The following is a 21,581-nucleotide window of genomic DNA, read 5'->3' as shown; positions in this document are numbered from 1 at the left end:
AGAATTTACTACTGCCCAACCAAAACTGTTTAATTAAAATATGGTTAGATGGGGAATTAGAAAATAAAAATGAGGGGCTAGGAAGGTGGCTCAGTGGTACAGTGCTTGCCTTGCATGCATAAGACCCTGGAGTCGTTTCCTTAGCACCACATAAAGCAGAAAAGGCTGGAAGTGGCGCTGTGGCTCAAGTGTTAGAGCGCTAGCCTTGAGCTAAAGAGCTGAGAGATAGCACTCAGGCCCAGAGTTCAAGCCCCACGACCAAAAATTAAATAAATAAAATAAAAATAAAAATAAAAATGAGGTTTTTGATTGTCTATTTTAAATTAAGCCTGGAAAACATATTAATATGCATATAAGATACACGTTAACTGAAATTTCTGATACATGGACCTTTAATTTAAGAGTACTCACAGACAGAAATTATCTAAAAGATCAAACAAGAACTGTGTTTTGATGGAAGAAGCTACAAGAATTGTTTCACTTAATCTCACTGAAGCTAAGAGAGATTTAAAAAAACGTGAGAAAAGAAAGAACAGTGTCATATATACAAAATCACTTACCCTTTGTTGACAGATCCATTTTATTTCTATGTTAAATCCTACATCTTCTGGCAAAGACTCTAAAACCTACATGTTTTTGATGAGATTGATAGAAAAAAAATGATTACAAAAGTAATCAGTAAAGATCTACTACTAATAAGAATACAATTTTTTTTGTCTCTGATATAAACCATCATCTTTTTACATACTGACAATCTGGTTGATTGTGTTCAATTAAGAAGTATAATCACAGCAAAAGCAGTGGTTTCCAGTGTCATAACTGGTAACTATCACCACAAAGATAATGAACCCAAAACTCTTCTAATTATTCCTTCTAAACATCCTAGGTAAACTGTAAGCAAGAATCAAGAAGACATCTACAATGTTTTCTGTGTTACATTCAAGTGTTAATATACTTTACAAAGACAATTTTATGAAAAATTATACTTTTTAGGTTGTTTTGAATACATAGTGACAATGCTCAACAAATACCACTCCTGATAGGAAATAAGCTAGGAAATATAGTATTCCCAACTGGAAAACTATGCTGAGGCCATAAATCAAATTTCTATCACTTATTTAATAAGAAAATTATGGGGATTTTGCAATCAGATTAGTTTGGCAGTCATAAGGGAAAAAAAATCAAGTGAAATATAAAGCTTAATCATTAACCTACAAAAAACTGTCTTATATAGCCTTAAAAACCAAACTAATATGTAACATGTGAGGGCAAAATGAATGACATTTGTATTTACTGCAATCTATTTCAAATTTCACCGGGCTAGGTGTGCCTCAAATGGCAGAGTATCTCCCTAGCAAGTGCAAGGCCCTGAGATCAAACCCCAAAGTACTTTCAATTTTTTAAAAAGTCATTTCACATGTCTAACACATATGGCATTCAACTTTATAATAGCAAATCAAGTATACTAACACATAGGGGGAAAGGAAAGCCTGGGAGTATGGTGACCTGGCATCTAGCCCCGTCTGTTCACTGTGAGCTGCATATAAACCAGTACGACACAGACTTTTTTTTGCCAGGCTAGTGTCAATCTCTGACTCTCAGATCTTAGCCTCCTAAATAGTTGGGATTATAGATATGAGCCACTTGCATCCAGCTGTGATATCCTTGACTATCAATACTTAATTCATTCATTTATTTATTATTTTTATTTTTGGTCATTTGTGGGGCCTGAACTCTGGGCCTGGGTGTTGTCCCTCAGCTCTTCAGCTGAAGGCTAGCACTCTACCACTTGAGGTCAACCCCACTTCTAGCTTTTTCTGCTTATATGGTGCTGGGGAATCGAACCTAGGGCCTCATGCATGCAAGGCAAGCACTCTACCACCAAGCCACCTTCCCAGCCCCTCAATACTTAATTTTAACCACTTGAGATATTCTTTAATGATCTAACTGCTTGAATAGTACATACGTAAATCCTAATGTACACAACTAAAGAAAACAGTTTTGTTATAGATTGCTTACCATTTACTTTCCTTTCAAACTACAGTAATCAGTTCAGCAACCAGACAATACACTGTTAAAGCTAATATGCTCTATCCCCAGCCCCCCCTCAAATCATTATGAATATCATGATAAAGCCTTTTCAACTAGGAAATCTACTGTACCCTATATGATCAGGGGAAAAAAAGTGAGGAGAGTAGAAGTTTGTAGGAGGGAGAAATGGGAATGCTATTTCTCTCTAAGTCTAAGATACAGGTTTCAATACTGGTTTTGTTTTGTTGTACCAGTACTAGGAAGTCAGAGCCTGGTGCTCTTCCTTGGCTTTTTCACTCATAGCTGGTACTATACCAACTTGAATGTGTACATCTCCATGCTTGGGTATAGCTTTCCATCTGATGAACATACTTATCTCACCATTATCATTCTCCCACCCACTTTTCTATGCCCTTTCCAACCTTTTATATAGAAATATGAGAATTTTGAGCAAGTACATGGTATTAAAAAACAAAAAGGAGCACAGGTACCCCATGCAAAAATGATGGTTTTCCTTAGCACACACAATGACAAACTTACATTACTCATGTTTTCAACATAATACTTTTGGTGCCCAAATAAGAAAACAAAATATTCAGGAAATTAGAGAATAAGGCAGCTTTGCCCTGATTTTTCCAAAGGAACTTACCATCTTAAGAGAAGGAAATGGCTGGTTTTCAGAAAAGGAGCTTTCCTCTTCAACCACAGATTCTAAAATTTAAATTAAAAAAAAAAAAAAAGACTCAATAAACTGCTCCTAGATGAGTCTTTTCCTAAACTTTGAAATCCTGAGAGCATTTGTATGTCTCCATGTTGCTGGAACATACTGCCATACAGTGGCAGGGAGAATCTCAAGGAGGAGAACTGCAGTCTAAGCCCTGCATTACAATCTCTCTAGCATCTTCTCCCCTCACAGAAAAGTGAACTAACTGCTGGACAGTCTTGGAGCACTGAGACAAGCAGGCAGAATGCTTCAATCGAACAGTTCTTTCCAGCCAGTGCAGAACTCAGTGATCTATTTGCTCATATCACTTTCCAAGCATTCAGAGGTTACACTAAGGATTGGTCACTTGCTGCCCTGCTTGGTTGGGCCACAGTAATGTAAAGGTCTCTGCAGCCAGCAGACCTTATCGCAAAAAGTGAACTTTCAATATGAAAGGTGTCTGCCCAGAAGCAGACAGCAGACTCTTTTCTACAAAAGACTCCAGTTAGATTTCCTTTGTCTAAGCAGTGCTGTAATTCCAGCCCAGTGTTCTGAGCACTTGGGTTAATGTTTTGCTACTGAGCTATAACCCAGTTTAATGGTGAAAAACAGCACCTCAATCATACCTGACACTTGAGGATACACTTCAACTAAAATACAAGTATTTAAAACTTCCAACCAACTGCTTGGTTTCATATGTGCAAATCCCATCACAAAAAAAAAAAAAAAGGCTCCTCATGCCCCCCCAAAAAAACATAATTTCTCAAAAAATGAATGTTAGGGGAACAAAACAATGATAGAGAAGTGGATAAAGGCTCAAAGAATACAATAAAAAATGATTACAAGAATGATCAATGAACATTTCTCTCCACCTGGCCATCTTGTCAGCTGCTTTGGTTGGAAGCCCTCCCACCTTAGGCAAGAAGATGGTGGTTGCCAAGAAGATGAAAAGTCCGGGGCTGGGAAGTTGGCTCAGTGGTAGAGCGCTTGCCTTGCATGCCTGAGGCCCTGGGTTCGATTCCTCAGCACCACATAAGCAAAAAGAAAAAAGCCGGAAGTGGCGCTGTGGCTCAAGTGGTAGAGCGCTAGCCTTGAGCTGAAGAGCTGAGGGACAGTGCTCAGGCCCAGAGTTCAGGCCCCACAACCGTTTTAAAAAAAAAAAAAAAAAAGAAGATGAAAAGTCCCTGGAGTTGATCAACTTTAGATTCCAACTTGTTATGAAAAGTGGGAAAGTATATGCTGGGGGACAAGCAGACTCTGAAGATGATTGGACAGGGCAAAGGGAAATTGATCATCCTTGCTAACAACTGCCCAGCCTTGAGGAAATCTGAAATAGAATACTATGCTATGTTGGCAAAAACTGATGTCCATTACTACAGCGGCAATAATATTACACTGGGCACAGCATGTGGGAAATACTACAGAGTATGCACACTGGCTATCATTGATCCAGGTGATTCTGATATCATTAGAAGCATGCCAGAACAATAAAGACTGCACAATTTTTCTTTAATAAAACTTGCCACACGGGCTGGGGAGGTGGCCCAGTGGTAGAGCGCTTCCCTTGCACGCCTGAGGCCCTGGGTTCGATTCCTCAGCACCACATAAGCAAAAAGAAAAAAAGCTGGAAGTGGTGCTGTGGCTCAAGTGGTAGAGCGCTAGCCTTGAGCTGAAGAGATGAGGGACAGTGCCCAGGCTCAGAGTTCAAGCCCCATGACCAACAAAAAACAAATAAACAAAAACTTTAATAAAACTTGCCAGACCTGGTTTAAAAAAAAAAAAAGATCAATGAAATCACAGAGGACATCAATAAACACCAAGCTGAATGTTAAGAAAACTACCCAAAGAGTTGAATGAGGCTGGAGGTATCAGTAGTAGTTGCCTAGCATGCAAAAGGCTCAGTGTCTAAGCTTCTGTACTGCCTGCCATACATAAATAACAAATTTGAATGAAATACAGAAAAGACAAGAAAGAGTAATTCAATAAAGAATACAAAAAAATCCTACAGAAATTCCATATTGGTACATACCTTTCCGATCTTTAGATTTTAGTGCTGTCACATGAGAAAGCTAAAAAAACACAAACACACAAAATGCCATTAGAAAAGGCCATCGTTTAAGAGATGGTTAATGAAACTAAGTTGAAAACAGTACATTAGAAAAGAATTATAAAATGCAGCATTAGCAGTTTAATAAAAATAAGCACTAACCACAGTATATAGTACATATATATATATACAAACTCATAAACAAACATGCAAGAAGGAAAGACTATATAAAAACTCAATTTAGAAAACATACTTCTTAATCATTTATTTAGGCATCATAAGATGGGAATAGGAATTATGTAAAACATAATATACAAAGACCCTAGAAATTAAAAGCCTTATTATAAATTAAGGACAGTTTTATAAGAAAGGGTTACTGAAGACCAGAAGCAACCTAAGATTGTGGATATGAAGGGCTAGCTCTAATGCAAATTTCACCTTTGTGAATGCAAAAATCAATGGGATGCATGACTATCAGATGTCTAGACCAAAGGTTCTAGAGCCATAACATCCCAAACACACCAGTTCTCTTTTGAGCTCAGAAACTAAATGAACATGGTCAGGCCTGGTTAGTGCTTGGATGGTAAAAGACAAATCAACACAAACCCATCCTTCCCTTCATCAATGCATGCCGAATATATATTCAGCCATGTTGTATATATAATAACATTACACAGAGGCAATTATAAGAAGTACTAAAGCAAAGGAAACATTCTCATGGTATGCTACTCTTAGTACCTTTAGCAACTGGAGTTGGTCAAATGTTAATTCCTTTACTGGAATTTCAAACAATTCGACTGGATCAGCATCAAATTTCTATTAAAGAAAAGAGAAAAAATGGACGCCATTTCTTCATTAATAAATATTTACATTACACGGGCCTATAGTTTCAATTATTTATGATAAAAATAACTATAGGTAGGCAATATTATTGCCATGCAGAAAAGCCCTTTGTATCTAACACTACCTCCCAGCTCTTCTATTTTGGCATTTTCTATTTTTGTCTCTAGTGCTCTGATCAACCTCATGGACTTGCACATGCGAGGCAAGCATTCTACCACAGAGCTGCATTTCCTGGCTTGATTTTAATTCAGGCAGTGAGTGCCTAGAAGTAAAGGGCAGCTGGGAGGAAGTTGTGAGACAGCAGGATGTCAGTCATCATTTCCTCTACTTCCTTCATGCACTCTTCACATTTATTTTGTTTGACACATATTCATGCTACATGCCTAAGAAATCAACATGCAAATACTGAAATATTAATCAGTAAGTTTCTAAACTTTTCTAAGACTTATTTTAAATATTTAAGTTTGACTTAAAAGAGCAGCCACCAAACAAATTGCCATGAAAATTGTCTGAATAGCCATAAGCAATAATATTTCATAAGAACTTTAATCTGCCAAGTATCCCCGACAAGCAAATCTACTGTACTAGGTTTTAATGCTATGTCAAATATCACACTGCTACAGGTACTACCATCTCAAGAAAATGAATTAAAGTAGTACCAATAAATCATCAATCCAACAATTACATTAAAAGCCATTGCATGTATATAGTTACTCATGTACATTGGTACAAACCTGCGTATGCATAAACTTTTTCTGGAAGGATACACAAGAAACTATTAAAAATAAGTGAGACCAAGGAAACAGGGGGAAAGGAAAACTATAAGTTTCAATTTATATCTTCTATACTACCTGTATTGTTTTTTCTAGTGGACATAACTTGTTTTTACATGAAAGATGCCAGTTTAAAAATTAAAACTTGAAGCCAAGTGCCAGTGACTAACACCTGTAATCCTTAGCTACTCAAGAGGCTGATATCTGAAGATCATAGTTCAAAGCCAGCCTGGGTAGAAAAGTCCCCATGGGATTCTTATCTACAATTAACCACTCAAAAACTGGAAGTGGTGCTGTGGCTCATGTGGTAGAGTGCTACTCGAGTGTATATATATATATATATATATATATATATATATATATATATATATATATATATATATATATATATATAAACCTGACCTAAAAGACCATATATACACTATGTTCATTCCCAAATTAATTCAGATTGCTCCAATTTTATAGCTTAACAGTCTCATGAATTTGAGGGATCAGCAATACTCTTCAATAAACTAGGATATTTGTTGTTGTTGATTGTCCTAGGGCTTTAACTCCGAGTCTGGGCACAGTCCTTTAGCTTTATTTGCCCAAGGCTGGAGCTCTATCACTTGAGTCATAGCTCTACTTCTGGCTTTTTTGCAGTGAATTGGAGAAACGAGTCTCAAGGACTTTTCTGCATGGGCTGGCTTTGAACCATGATCCTCAGATCTCAGCATCCCAAGATAGGATTATAGACATGAACAACTAACACCCAAGGCTAACCTAAATTAAAAAAATTTTTTTTTTAAATTAAAAAAAACAACAACAAAAAAACCCTCCACTATTCTTCAATAACAATCAACCTCTTTCATTCCTTTTTTATTTTTGGGGGTTTTTTTGGGTCTAGTCGTGGGACCTGAACTCTGGGCCTGGGCGCTGTCCCTCAGCTCTTCAGCTCAAGGCTACCACTCTACCACTTGAGCCATAGCACCACTTCCGGCTTTTTTTCCCCCTGCTTATGTGGTGCTGAGGAATCAAACCCAGGGCCTCATATATGCAAGGCAAGCGCTCTACCACTGAGCCACCTTCCCAGCCCTCATTCCTTTTTTGTTATTCTGCTTTAGTACTCTGAATTGATAAGATTCTTTTTCTTCCCTCTCCAGATACCATTTCACAGATGGGTCCCTTTCTATCTGTCATAGTAAGCCCAACCCAGGACTATACTTTGAATCCACTGCACGTGATCCAGATGTCTTGTCACTCTATTTTATATAACATTAAGTGACTGGTACAGTGTTCTATGTGTTAACAACCCACTTGAAATTGATACTTAACGGTTTTAAAGAAAATGCCAAATTAACCTTCCAAAGTTGCTGAGAATCGCTCGATCATTTGTATACTGAAGTTTAGAAAGCATATAATAACAATAATGTTTGTACAACAACAGTGATAAAAATGTACATGCATACAAATATCACTGTGGATTCTCCCCTGGCCCTCTTGTCCATTCTCTCAATTCCTACTATACCCAGCACACATTAATTACTGCTCCCCTTACCTGTACCCCCTTGTCCTTGAGATTCTCTTTACCTCAGGCACCAAAACACTGGTCTTGAAGTTTGATTCTAAACATTTCCCTTCTCAGTTAACATGTCACTAACTAAAAAAAAAATCCTCACATATAAAGCAGTACCCTTCTCTGCCAAGGCCATCCAATACTGACTCCTAACCACCTCCAGTGTTCACTATGACCCTTGCATTAGCCAAATTATGGTAGCCTACTAATTTGAAAAATAGAATAAAGCAGACATAGAGGGGAACCTAGAATACAAACCCTGATATTCCTCCCCTTCTGCCTCCACACAGTTAAAGTGGCAGACTGCTTCACCACTTCGGAAGCCTTTCATTAGTAATGTAAAAAGCAAATTCAGCAAAACACATTACTCCAGGATATCAAGTTACACCTCTCTACACTCTCAAAATTTCAAGGACTCAAGTGAGAACTGACAGTAACACATCAAGGAAATAAACTGACCATTTCTATTTCATAAATGACTTCCTAGTTTTAGACCTTTATATAGTAAGTTTAAAATAAAGGAATTTCAAGATACCTTCTTCATAGTCAAACAACAGGTGAGATCATGATATACCACAGGCACAAAGTCCTTTGAAAGGTGTACATCAAATTCTACAAAGGCTGCACCCTGGCAGAAGAAAGGAAACAAAAAAAATTGAAAAACATAATCTAGTATACCATATATTTTAAGAACATAAAACTAACAATTTCATTAGTCAGAATAAGATTACTGATAAGTACACAAAATGTAAAAATGTTCTAATTAATATCATACTTTAAGCTTCTTCCCAAAAGGTAATATATTCTCTTAAAGCAATTTATTTTTCTGTCTTGCAAAGTACAATTTTTTCCTTCCCCTCAAGGAATTACTTCAAACACCCAGAGTACTGCTTGTAGTAGAAACAGGACCTAATAGGAGCTGGGAATACAGGGCTACTACTACATACCTTTGTTAAATAGCTCACCTCAGAGATGAGGTGAGGAAAAGAATACATTGAAAAAGCTCTGTTCCTGGGTCTACCTAAACAGTATATTTTAAACTTTTCTTAGCTGGGTGCTGATGGCTCATGCCTGTAATTCTAGCTACTCAGGAGGCTGAGATCTGAGGATCACAGTTCAAAGCCAGCCTGGGTAAGAAAATCCACGAGACTCTTATCTCCAATAAACTACTCAAAAAACCCAGAAATGGTGTTGTGGCTCAAGTAGTAGAGAACTCACTTTGAACAAAGAAGCCAGGGCAGCACCCTGGCCTGGAGTTCAAGCCCCAGGACCAGTAAAAAAACAAAAAAACAAAGTTTTCCTAGAAAATATCAGTAATGAATAAATGGAGAGGGTGAATGAGGGTTAATATGGTTGAAATACTTGTTTGCATGTATGAAAATAGAATAATCAAACCTGGTGAGATTATTTTAAGAAGGGGCAAAGAATCTACCCTGAACAAGAGGAACCAGTATACATGGACACATGCATCTCCATGTTTATTGCAGCACTGTTCACAACAGCCAGGATATGGAAACAACCCAGATGTCACACCACAGATGAATGGATCCAAAAATTGTGGTTTCTATACACAATGGAATATTATGCAGCCATTAGAAAGGACAAAATAATGGCATTTGCAGGGAAATGGATGGAGAGCAAGGTAAGCCAAGAGCAAAGAGACAAATGGCACATGGTCTGCCTGACAAGTGGATGTTAAATCCAAAATGTTAGGTAATACGACAAAATTAACAAGACTTAAAAAACAAAGGACTTCCACTCATCTGGTCAAATCACTACTACATAACTCCATGCTGCTGATCACATGTATGGTATATATGTGCACACTAGAGGGAAACCAGGAGGATGACACAGAACTAGAGGGAATCAGGGAAAAACATACAACAGCGGGACCCATCAACTGCACTGGACATTGACCAAAATGAACTAAGCAACTCAATGGCAGCAATGGGAGGGAGGGAATAAGTGGGAAAGAAGGACAGCTGATGCTATGCAAAACAAAAGAAATGTACATATCACCCAATGGAGGAAATAACTCTATTGCAAAGTTCATACAACTCACAAATGTTAAAGATCACAATAGACAATCTGTCCCTGAAAAGTTAGAATGTGTTTGTGACTTTAACTAAGCATTACTATCCCACAACACTGAAATTTGGGAAATTATGTAATCACTTAATCACAATAAAGAATTTGAAAAAAAAAAAAGGAGGGGGGGCAAAGAGGTTAAGGAGAATGATAGAGAGGAAGAGGTTGACAGGACACATTGTATACATGTATGGAAATGTCACAGTGAAACTCCCATTGTACAACTAATACATACTAATAAATAGTATCAGTACTAGATTAAAGCAGAAACTACAATTGCTAAACAGAAAGATACAATCAGGCAACAACAATGATATACATGCCAAACGCCCAGAGTGAGGCCTAAACAAATGAGGAGGACAAGAATATAATTTTAAAAGCAGCTCCATTCTGCCCTATGAATTAAGGTCCAAGAACACAAACTGACATATAAATGTCTATCTTCACTAAAACAAAGCCACCTGAAGGTTGAAGGTCATAGTCACTGACTATAACCCACAGAAAGGCAATATAAGAAAGGGTATGTGTTGGGCTGGGAAGGTGGCTCAGTGGTAGAGTGCTTGCCTTGCATGCATGAGGCCCTGGGTTCAATTCCTCAGCATCACATAAGCAGAAAAAGCTGAAGTGGTGCTGTGGCTCAAGTGGTAGGGCGCTTGCCTTGAGATGAAGTGCTGAGGGACAGAGCCCAGCCCAGAGTTCAGGCCCCAAAACCAACCCAAAAAAAAGGAAAGAAAGGGTATGTGCAATTGACCCCTACAGTGTCTCTAAGTCATACAAGATGTGCCCATTTTAGGATAGGAGCACACCTTTAATCACAGATTAGAACCAAAGGAACTGAAGAGCCTGGTAGTAAAGTTTACTTCACTAAAACAAAACATAACAAAGCAAGAACAACAAAAACAGAAGGGGGAAGGGGAAGATACCAATCTTAAGTGTAATATAAAATCACCACTGCTCTTCTAAGCATCACTGCCAAAGTGAATAAATGAGTAAGCATATTCAGTTAGAAGTCAGTGATAAGTAGCAATGTTTACCTTTTCCAATAACAAATTTCTTTAACAAAGGATGGTTATAATTTTATGTTTAAAAACTAATGTTCAACAAGAATCTATAAACACAAATGTCAAGAGCTGTTTTGTCTTCACCTGGAAATATGTTAAGAAGAATTATAAATATTTCTCCTTTTCAACTATTAATGCAAACTGGGAGAGACTGCCTGGAGCCCCATTTCTCTACTTTAACAATCCACAGTTCTTTTAACAAAGGTCACTTACATGGCTAGCAGCATTTCTTAAAGAAGCAATTGTATTTTCTTGTACTTTAGCCAATCTGAAATTGAAAAACATAGTTATAACCAAAGAAAAGAAACAAATGTGTAAGTGCCAACTACAATATTTAACAATGGAAGTAATAGTACCTATTCTTTATTTTGACACTAATTTGTAATTCCCAAAATATGACCATAACACTTGGCTGGTTTCTTTATTCCAGAAAAGCAAACTACAACTGTTCAGGGTTTCTAAGCTGAAAACAAGTATGTGATGCATTCCAACTCATATGGATTTATTTTCTTATAGACAAGATGAGTGATTAAGCAAAAACAATCATCTTTAAGTATGAAGAATAGAGAAATAGAGCCAAGGGCCAGTGGATCACACCTGTAAACCTAGCTACTCAGGAGGCAGGAATCTGAGAGTCATAGTTTGAAGCCAGCCAGGGAAAAAAAGTCCCTAAGGCTCTTATCTCCAATGAACTGGAAAAGGCCAGGTGTGCACATGCATGTGCATACACACATGCAAGAGAAATAGAAACTTAATTCTTGAAATGAAGCCTCTAGATAACTGAACACTGGCACGCTGTGGGGAAGTGGAAAAGACGGATACACCAATAGGATGGAAATATGACAACTGCCTTGCCCTTCCTAGATAGGCCCTTTACCATATGAGCCACATACTAGACCTTTTGCTCTTGTTAGTCTTCAAACAGGGTCTTGTTTGCTGCCTAAGGCAGCCTGAATCCCTGTGGAATAATTAACACATGCCACACATGCAGGAGCTACTGCACCCAACTAGAACAATAAAAATCTTATTAAGAACAAGGGAAAAAGTCAGGCACCAATGGCTCATGCCTATAAGCCTAGCTACTGAGGAGGCTGAGATCTGAGGATGGCAGTTCAAGGTGAGCCCAGGCAGGAAAGTCCATGAAACTCTTATCTCCAATTAACTATCAGAAAACCAGAAATGGTGCTGTAGCTCAAGTGGTAGAACGCTCGCCTTGCGCTGAAGAGCTGAGGGACAGCACCCAGGTCCAGAGTTCAAGCCCCATGACTGACCAAAAAAAGAAAAAAAAAGAACAAGGGGAAGGAAAAAAAACAACAACTTATTTAAATGGTAACTAAATTTATTTTATGGATTTTTTGCACTGCCCCCAAAAGCTATCATGACACAGCTCTAAAATAAAAAGAAGCCTATGTCAATAAGTTGCAACAATTTTTAAAACTTCACAAAAATAATTCACTAAAACAACAGGTGGGACATCCTTCTGATGAGGACTAGGATGAACTAATATTCCCTAAGCTTATTTACAGTTTCTTAGAATCATAGATGTGCAAAACAGAAAAACATTAGGAACCAAACCCTTCCATTTTATAGATGAGGAAACAGTCTCAGTGAGGGCAAGATGCAAAAGCAAGAACACAGATACAAAGAAGCCACAAAAGCTTTCTGCATCAAACTTTCCTTTCTGACTTCCTACTTTTAATGATTTCACCTTACTAAAACAGCATAATTTTAAAAAAAGACTGACCAGAACCATAAGACAGAGTTGGCCTGTACTTTGAAATGGTGATCCTTATCACCAAATTATATTTGATTTACAAAGTAATAATAAAGGTATCAAGTAGATCAAGCTAATTAACCCAATCAAGCCTTAGTTACTACATGATGACTCCATCTACTCAACCTACTGGGCAGTTGTTGTTGAATTCCCTGCACCCCGATGGCCAACATCCAGTGGTATTCTTGGCTTCCAATACTTGGAAAATGAAGATTTCATGTCACAATTGTATCCTGGCAATGGCTTAATGATGATAAAATCAACTTTCATAGAAAAAAAGAGAAAAAGAAAGAAATGATTTTAAAGGTCATTATAAACTCAATAAAATTCTGGACATTTAAACCAGTTACATCTTCTATCATACAAAAGAAAAATCACATCAAAACTACAAAGGCTTCCAGAAAATTCAAGACAGGCTCCTTTAATCATTACTGTATTAGTTAATAATCTAAAGGCATGCTATTAATTTTTACTATTTTCAAATAATATAAAGCCAATGAAAATTTTAACTTAATCTTAGCTTATTTGCTTCTCCCAACTTACCTCTTACTTTGCCAATTGTTTTCCTGGAATTCCTGCTCATGATGGGAAGAGTAAGGATCCCAGCACTCCTACCACTCTCAGCGATGGTAGATGATAAAAGGCATGCTGTGCCCACATGTCCAGGAAGGGCATCACCTTGAACTACGGGCTCACTGAGATCTTCCTAAAAAAGTAGGTTTACAAGACTCAAATCTTAACCATGGTCAATGTAAGGATCAAGGATGTGTTTAAAGTCAACTCAGAATCTACGCAAAAGCACTACTGAAAAAGAAATACAACTAGAGGCTGAGAGAGGAGAATTGGGAATACAAGGCCAACTTGGACTTCACTGCACTCTGATCCTACTACTACTCCAGCCTCCCAAAGAAAAATCCCTAACTGGTATTACACTAGTACATTCAGGTAGTTTAGATTGCTTCTTTGTTCTTTAAATAAGTGAGTGATATTTCCTTTTGGGAGCTATCTCTCTCACATAACTATTGGCTTGGCTTTGATGGGTTATTATAAAACACAGTACTCTGCCTTTGCCTGGCCAGTCAGAGCCCTAAAGCCTCCTGGAATAGGAGGCACAGGCTTAAGACATACCCAGAGCCAAGTATTGGAAAGGCCAGGGCTGCAGGTACTTATGTGTGTTAAGACGCAGGCCTGAGCTGCTGGCAGCCACTATGTTACCAGATAAAGCTGAAATGTAAGAGGAGTAGTCCAGGTAACATCACATGAAACCCTGGATCTGAAGCTTATTTGGTGAATTTTGAGTTAATATATAACTGGTGGTTTAAATCAAAACATAATAATACTCAATTCTACAATACCATTCACTTGCATTTAGATTGCTTAGCAGACACTGACATTTAATCTTGATTTAAAACACCAATTGTACTGAAGTTCCCTTGGTTATATACTTTCATTTTGTTTTTATTTGTTTGCAGACTCAGAGTTCCATTTGGAGTCTGCAAATAAACAAAAAAACTTGGAACTCTACCATTTGAGCCATGTCCCCATTCTATTTTATTCTTTGCTTTGTTTTTCATGTAGGATTTCATTGCTAATTTTGACATATTTAGCCTTTAACCATTACCCTTCTGTCTCTATCAAATGAAAAGTTGAGATTCCAGGCATGCACCAGGTGCTCAGCCTCCATTCATCTCCTTGCAGCAGTAGCTCTGCTCTTTTTTTATTTTATTTTTTGGTCTGTCGTGGGCTTGAACTCTGAGCCTGGGCATTGCCCCTCAGCTCTTCAGCTCAAGGTGAGTGCTCTACCACTTGAGCCACAGTGCCACTTCCAGTTTTCTGGTGTTAATTGTAGATAAGATTTTCACGGACTTTCCTGCCTGGGCTGGCTTTGAACTGCAACCCTCAGATCTCAGTTGTGAGCCACCAGCGCCTGCCTTAGCACTTTTCGTAATAGTACTAACAACTCCAAGCTTTTTTAAGTAGCAAAAATCCAAAAAACTGTATGGATCATATTACACAAGTTAGACTAAAATAAAGCAAATTACATATAAAAATACACTGTCTACATTGTCAAATTCCTCACTGAAATAAAGACTCACCTCAAAGAAATCAAAGATTAGTTCCAGGTTATCTGGTTCCATTGTCTGTATGCTGTATTCTGTCCAACGATCAGGCTGTAAACCATACCCACACTCTGGCTGTGAATGCCTGCACTTGAACTCATTGTCACTTATTAAGGATATCTCCAGACTATTGGACATTTTGTGATGAACAGTGGGAGATACCCTATCATCATCATCTTCCTCTGGACCCTCTAGTGTAAGCTTTACCCTACAAAACAAGGGAAAATAATAATGCGAAAGTGACATGGAGAAAAATTTAAGTGTTCCCCCAATATGCCTAATAACAAAATAATACGTGAATAAAGACTACACAAGGTATACAGGTTAGACAATTAGCGTGTTTAGGTTTACCTATATACAGAAATTTCAGCAAGATATTAAAATGAGATAAATGTCTATTATACCTACTAAAATTAAAGGTTGTTTTAGTTCATCATTATTTTCAACAAATTTCAAAGAGGTGTTTACTATTATCTCAACTGTAACTGCCTACTTCAGTTTCTTAGTCTTTGACAATAAGAAATATTTTTAAGGAGTGTTGTGTGAGAAAGCACTGGGGTCTGAATTCAGGGTCCTGCCCCTTCTAAGCAAGAGCAATATCACTTGATACATGTCTGAAGCCTTTTTTGCTTTAGTTGGTTTTTAGCTAGCATCTTACATTTTTGCTTGGGGCTGAACTTAAGACCACAATCCTCTTACCTAAACATCTAAGTGGCTGGTATTAATTAATAGTTTACCACCAAAAAAACCCAGCTTATTGGGCGAAACAGAGGTCTTGCTAACTTTTTGCCTAGGCAGGCCTCAAACTACAGTCCTCCAGATCTCCATCTCCCTATATCAACCCAGAGCAGAAAAATCCTGAGCCAATCAAGATGTTACTCTAATAATAAAAAATTACAGCTATCGGAAGTGGCGCTGTAGCTCAAGTGGTAGAGCGCTCGCCTTGAGCTGAAGAGCTGAGGGACAGCTCCCAGGCCCAGAGTTCAAGCCCCACGACTGACCAAAAAAAAAAAAAAAAAAAAAAAAATTACAGCTATCACGCAATTTACTTTCAAATACTTGAATTTTTGAAGTCAAATAGACTTCCCAGATCCAATTATCTCAGTTTTTCAGAAGCTAAGGGCAAGGTATATACATGCCTAAATACTCTTATATCATAGCCAATGCTGTGAACTACCAAACACCTTTTCCATCCCTCCCTATTCTTGGTATATGTATGAACTATAATATTTAAACAGTTACAGTAAAATGTTTGATTTGCAGACTATAATATCTTAAAAAGAATGTATAATCATGTCTTTTTAGTTATTGAAAATGACTAAAATCATCCCTGCCATTTGGTCAGACAAGTTGTATATTCAGACCTAATAAACTACCTTAGTCTTTCAAAAGTATGTACAATATTACATATGAAAAAAGTTAAAGAGCTTTACATCTATTTGTGACACTAAGAGGCTAACCAACAACAACCAAAACATATCTGGAAAATTTTTCATTTTTTAACTCACCAATAACCAATTTTCTTGGTTATTCTTTGAAATTTTGAAGGGTATTTCCATATGTCATTTTCTCGTCACTTAACACAAAATTCTGGGCAGAGGTGAGGGTATGATCGTGGGTTTGAACTGAGGGCTTTGCAGCTGCCAGGAAGATGTTCTACCACTTGGAACTATGTCCCCAGCCTCCACTTATAAGTTTTAAAACAAACTGTTTACTACTTAACTAGGAGGTTTAAATGATAGCAACTATAAAAGTAAAACTACACATCTTTATTAGAAAAAACTTTGTTTCTATATGAGAGATTAAAACTAAACCAAGTAGGCTGGAGGTACCGTTAGGTGATAAAACACCTGTCTAGTAAGTACAAAGCCCTGAGTTCAAATCCCAGTACCAAAAAAAAAAGACTAAAACAAATATGTATACTAATAGTTTTTGGAAAAGATCACTATTACAGAAAAAAAGTCACTATTACAGAACCTGTAACTATTAGAAAATGACAGGCACGTGTTATGTTTAGTTTATATACATAATATCTAAAAACCAAATTGGTCAGAAATATACAGCATTAGTAAAAATAAATGGCCTAAGTAACAAGCACACATTGTCATACCTAAATCTAGATTTTTTAAATATTTTCTTGGTTATTGAGACTGGAGGTTTTTCAGAGTAATGCAATCGTAATCTTATTTCAGTCTGACATGTCAGCCATCCAGAATCCAGAGTTTCAATACCATCTGGCAAGTAAATATAAAGAATGGTAATTATTATGCATGTTTTGGAAATAAAAATACACAGTGACAACTCAAGCTTATTCACATTTTAATACCCAAATTATATATACTCTTGACACTCCCTCCCTCAAGCAAATATAACAGCAGTCTTAAATTTGACATTGAACAAGAAAACTTTTATAGAAATAGGAAAAAAGTTAAGTAACAACTGGACATGGTGGCTTACATATGTAATCATAGCCACTCAGGCAGTAAAGATCATCAGAAGGATCACAGTTTGAGGCCAGTTCAGATTTGTAAAATCTACCTCAAACAACAGCTGGGCACAGTGGCACACCTGTCATCCCAGCTATGTAGGAAGTATAAATAGAAGATGGCGATCCACTACAGTCCAGGCATAAAAGAGAGATCCAGACCCTACCTCAAAAATAACCAAAGCAAAAATGGCTATGTAGCTCAGGTGGTAGAGCTTGTACCTAACAAGTAGAAGGCCATGAGTTTAAACTCTAGTGTTGTTAAAAAAAAAAAAAAAAAAAAAAAAAAAAAAAACTAAAGGGCTGGGAAGGTGGCTCAGTGGTAGAGTGCTTGCCTTGCATGCATGAGGCCCTGGGTTTGATTCCTCAGCACCACATAAGCAAAAAGCAAAAAAAAAAAAAAAAAAAAAAACTAAATAAATACTAACAATTATGCTTGAACAACTTAAAATATCGTATCGCAGCCAGTTAGGATGATGGTACATGCTTATAATCCCTGAAACTGAAAATATGGAGACAGGAATGTTGCCCTTGGGAAATTAGCCTACACAAAATTAATATAAGTTCCTATTTGTAAACAAACTAAAGGCAAAAGGATTGGGAGCATGGCTCATGTAGTAATAAGTGCTCGCGTGGTAAGTAGAAGGCCTTGAATTCAAACCCCAGTACTCCCCCTCCAAAAAAAAAAAAAAAGAAAAAGAAATTTGAATCCTTTCTTGAATCCATGCAAATCTATTTCAGAAAGAGTCTATGTTCCAAGATGGATTCTAGAACCTAACAAATACCCCCACGCATTATATTTTCAAAGAACCCCATGAGATAGATAGCCAACTGAGAAATTTGTTATGCCATTATGATTGAAGGTGAGAAATATGGGAAGGTAAAAAAATTAAAGAATTGGGGCTGGGAAAGTGGCTCAGTGGTAGATCGCTTGCCTTGCATGCCTGAGGCCTGGGTTCGATTCCTCAGCACCACATAAGCAAAAAGAAAAAAGCCGGAAGTGGCGCTATGGCTCAAGTGGTAGAGTGCTAGCCTTGAGCTGAAGAGCTGAGGGACAGCGCCCAGGCCCAGAGTTCAGGCCCCACGACCGGACCCAAAAAAAAAAAAAAAAAAAAAAAAAATCAATTCTATATTCTTACATTAACATTCTGCCAAAATCAAATGAAACAAGTGATGACTGTATCAGCACTGTTTAACTTGAAGCTTCCTATCAACACAGATAATACATTTTTCATGAATACTAGAGAAGCTATCAACTGTTTCGAACCTATGCTTTTTCATCAACAGGTCTTCAAAAGAAAATTGAGAAACTTCGCTCCCTAAGTGTAAGTTCTGAACATTTAAATAATTATTACATTCCTTTCATCCTTTTTTTTGATAGAACTGGGGTTTGAACTCAGAACTCGTTACTCTGTCCTTCCTAGGCAAGTACTTAGTAACTGTCCATTTTCAAACAACTGTTTTAAAAAAAAATGGAAAAGTCAGAGAAGTAGCTTCCATCCTAAAAGGTAACTAAAGGTGAATTTAGGATTTCAGAGAGAGAAAAAGAAGTACATACTAACCCCAAACAATAAGTAACAATGGACATGACATGCATTACAGCTAAAAAGAAAACCATTCTTCCAGAAAGCACTCCAAAACCATGAAGCATAAATATTGCTTTCATAAATAAGTGAGCAAGAATTTTTTAAAAACACTCAATTTATTCAAGTAGACCTTATTTTGATGTAACAGTTCAAAATGAAATCAAGGAAAAGTTTGGTGCCTTAAATACTGCAAAACCATGTATGTTGCTGATATGTATAAGCATATGTACACAGTAAAATCACAACCAAACATTCAGGCCTTATTCCTTCCTGAGCTTGACAAGAGAGCACATTGGTTATCAGCAATTTATCTGTGGTTCAGAGTTAGTATAAGCACATATTCCACCAACTCTCCCTTCACCTTTTGATTCCTAAGGTGTCTAAAATGAGAATGCAAGTTAGCATGGTAACCCTGGGGCACTAAGAATTTCAATTGCTGAAGAAAATATGAATTCTGAGAATTTGTATGCCTAGTCTGGCTTCACACTCTTAATACTCACCTCCCTGCTTCCTTAAAAGAAGTTAGGATAAAAGGCATGAGCCACAGCTAATTTTTAAAGACTCTGCCAGAACCATTTGAACATTTGGCTATACCATAAGTGCATAAACAATACAAAATGTAGGAATTTAATCTAATGATAATATTTCACCCTTTAAATGTTTAGAACCATTAATAAAGACAACTTTATTATAAAATATATAAAATAAAGTTGTTTTCAAAGACAACTATAAAATAGCCAAGTATATAACTTTAAAAACTCTCACATTATTTTTAATATTTGCGCTTATTTATGGGAACAGTACATGTATAATAATTTAGTCCAGATAATTAGCATTTCTACATCCTTAAAAAAGCACAGTACTGAGTTGGGCACCAATGGCTCATGCCTTTAATCCTAGCTACTCAAGAGGCAAAGATCTAAAGATCATAGTTCAAAGGCAATGTGGACAGGAAAGTCAATGAGACTCTTATCTCCAGTTAATCAACAAAAAACCAGAAGTGACACTGTAGCTCAAGTGGTCAAGTGTTAACCCTGAGCATCACAGCTAAGGGGCTGCACTAGAGCCCTGAGTTTAAACTCCAGCACAAAAAGAAGAGAAAAGAAGAAAACTCTTTTGAATTATATAAACATATATCTAAACATCAAAAATAAATATTTAAAGCTTTAAGAATTACATTTTCAAAGCATAGTGTTACTTACTGTGAATTCCAAATTGTCCATCATCAATAATAATTTCGCTTTCTAGAATTCAAGGAAAATAGGAACTCTAGTTAAAATTCATGAGGCATAAATAATAAACAATCGAGAAATTACTCACTTTAAGGAATGTTCAAATATTAAATCTATAACTTTAAGCAGCTTAAGTGAATAAGCATATTTATTGTAGCCCTTACTGAAGAATTCCCATTTGAAGATGCTAGCAAGCTACTAGTACAGTTTTACAATTTTTGGTGACTTTTCATAGTGTAAGGAAGAGAAAGAACTCCTCAGAGACATACTCTTGAGGCACTGGGAGGGACCATGATTTACACCCACCAATGTTGGAGACTAACAAGCTGCTGGACAATGGTAACTCCATGCAAAGCTCTTGGCACAATTAAAATGCTTATTCTTTTGTAGTGCAATCCTGAACTTATCTAACATGTGATTGTCCTCACCCTCAACTACTCTTTATAGCTGGATAAAAGCTCTATAAACAAGATAAACTTACCTGTACACACAGAGCTGTGAGGAGCTAGCAATCAAAGAATAAGTGCTACCATATTCCCTTCTATCAGTTCAATTAAGTGAGAAAAGCTGCAAAGCCCCATCCCTAAGTAATACACTAATTAGCTTTCCTTCTAGTATTCTTTGCAGCTTAGTTTTAAACAAGACTGAAATGTCAAGATGTTTTCATAGTTGTTAATAAAGACTCTCTGGGATGGATTATATAAGGCTTTAAGTTTAACAGTTACATTTCTAAAAAATATAAATTTCATTCTAAAGAACAGAAATAAAATAATTCAAATTCTCACAATACAAGAATATATTTAACTACAATATGCTTTACATTATAATTTCTTTTTTAAAATGTTTAACATCTATTAAATTCCAACCTCAGGATGGGACTATTTTATTCTAAGTACACTCCCACAAAATTCTATGTATACTATAAAAATGCATTAAAACATATACAAAGAAAATCCAATAGAAGGTGGAATGAGACATTTATTTCAATAAAATGTGTTGATACAGAGTAAAGCAGAAACTTCCACTGTTTCTAATCTAAGCTAGTAACTAGGCAAGTCAACTATTATTTTCAAATTTTAACTTAACCTAAGAACTAAAATATGTATTTTTCAGCACTGAGTCAATTTATAGATGAATACAAGTAGGGATTTAATGTATATAAATAAACTAAAAATTCTATTTTCAATCTGGAAGGGGAAATTCAAAAATATCACCAGGCACCAGTGGCTCATGCCTGTAATCCTAGCTACTCAGGAGGCTGAGATATGAGGGTAATGGTTCAA

General features: G+C 36.8%; 1 protein-coding gene and 1 pseudogene across 4 annotated transcripts in view; one reads left to right on the top strand and one right to left on the bottom strand.

Annotated features, from left to right (window-relative positions):
• The window catches only part of Gpcpd1 (glycerophosphocholine phosphodiesterase 1), a 56,574-nt gene that overhangs the window by 10,404 nt on the left and 24,589 nt on the right, over positions 1-21,581 (bottom strand). For all 4 annotated transcript variants that reach the window (XM_070006811.1, XM_070006813.1, XM_070006812.1 and 1 more), the window contains 11 exons: positions 20,269-20,310; positions 17,106-17,229; positions 14,972-15,203; positions 13,419-13,581; positions 13,006-13,138; positions 11,315-11,369; positions 8,488-8,580; positions 5,520-5,597; positions 4,764-4,803; positions 2,681-2,742; positions 561-626 (listed from right to left, as the gene is read on the bottom strand). In XM_070006811.1, coding sequence (XP_069862912.1) covers positions 561-626; positions 2,681-2,742; positions 4,764-4,803; positions 5,520-5,597; positions 8,488-8,580; positions 11,315-11,369; positions 13,006-13,138; positions 13,419-13,581; positions 14,972-15,203; positions 17,106-17,229; positions 20,269-20,310 — 1,088 coding nt within the window. The remainder of the gene's footprint in view (positions 1-560; positions 627-2,680; positions 2,743-4,763; positions 4,804-5,519; positions 5,598-8,487; positions 8,581-11,314; positions 11,370-13,005; positions 13,139-13,418; positions 13,582-14,971; positions 15,204-17,105; positions 17,230-20,268; positions 20,311-21,581) is intronic.
• Positions 3,589-4,225, top strand: LOC138816772 (large ribosomal subunit protein eL30 pseudogene; annotated as a pseudogene).

This window comes from Dipodomys merriami, unplaced genomic scaffold (genome assembly GCF_024711535.1).
Source record: "Dipodomys merriami isolate MVZ:Mamm:240054 unplaced genomic scaffold, mDipMer1.0.p SCAF_7, whole genome shotgun sequence".
In the NCBI taxonomy this organism is placed as follows: Eukaryota; Metazoa; Chordata; class Mammalia; order Rodentia; family Heteromyidae; genus Dipodomys; species Dipodomys merriami.
The sequence above is the reverse complement of the archived record's forward strand: the minus strand, read 5'-3'. Positions and strand labels throughout refer to the sequence as shown.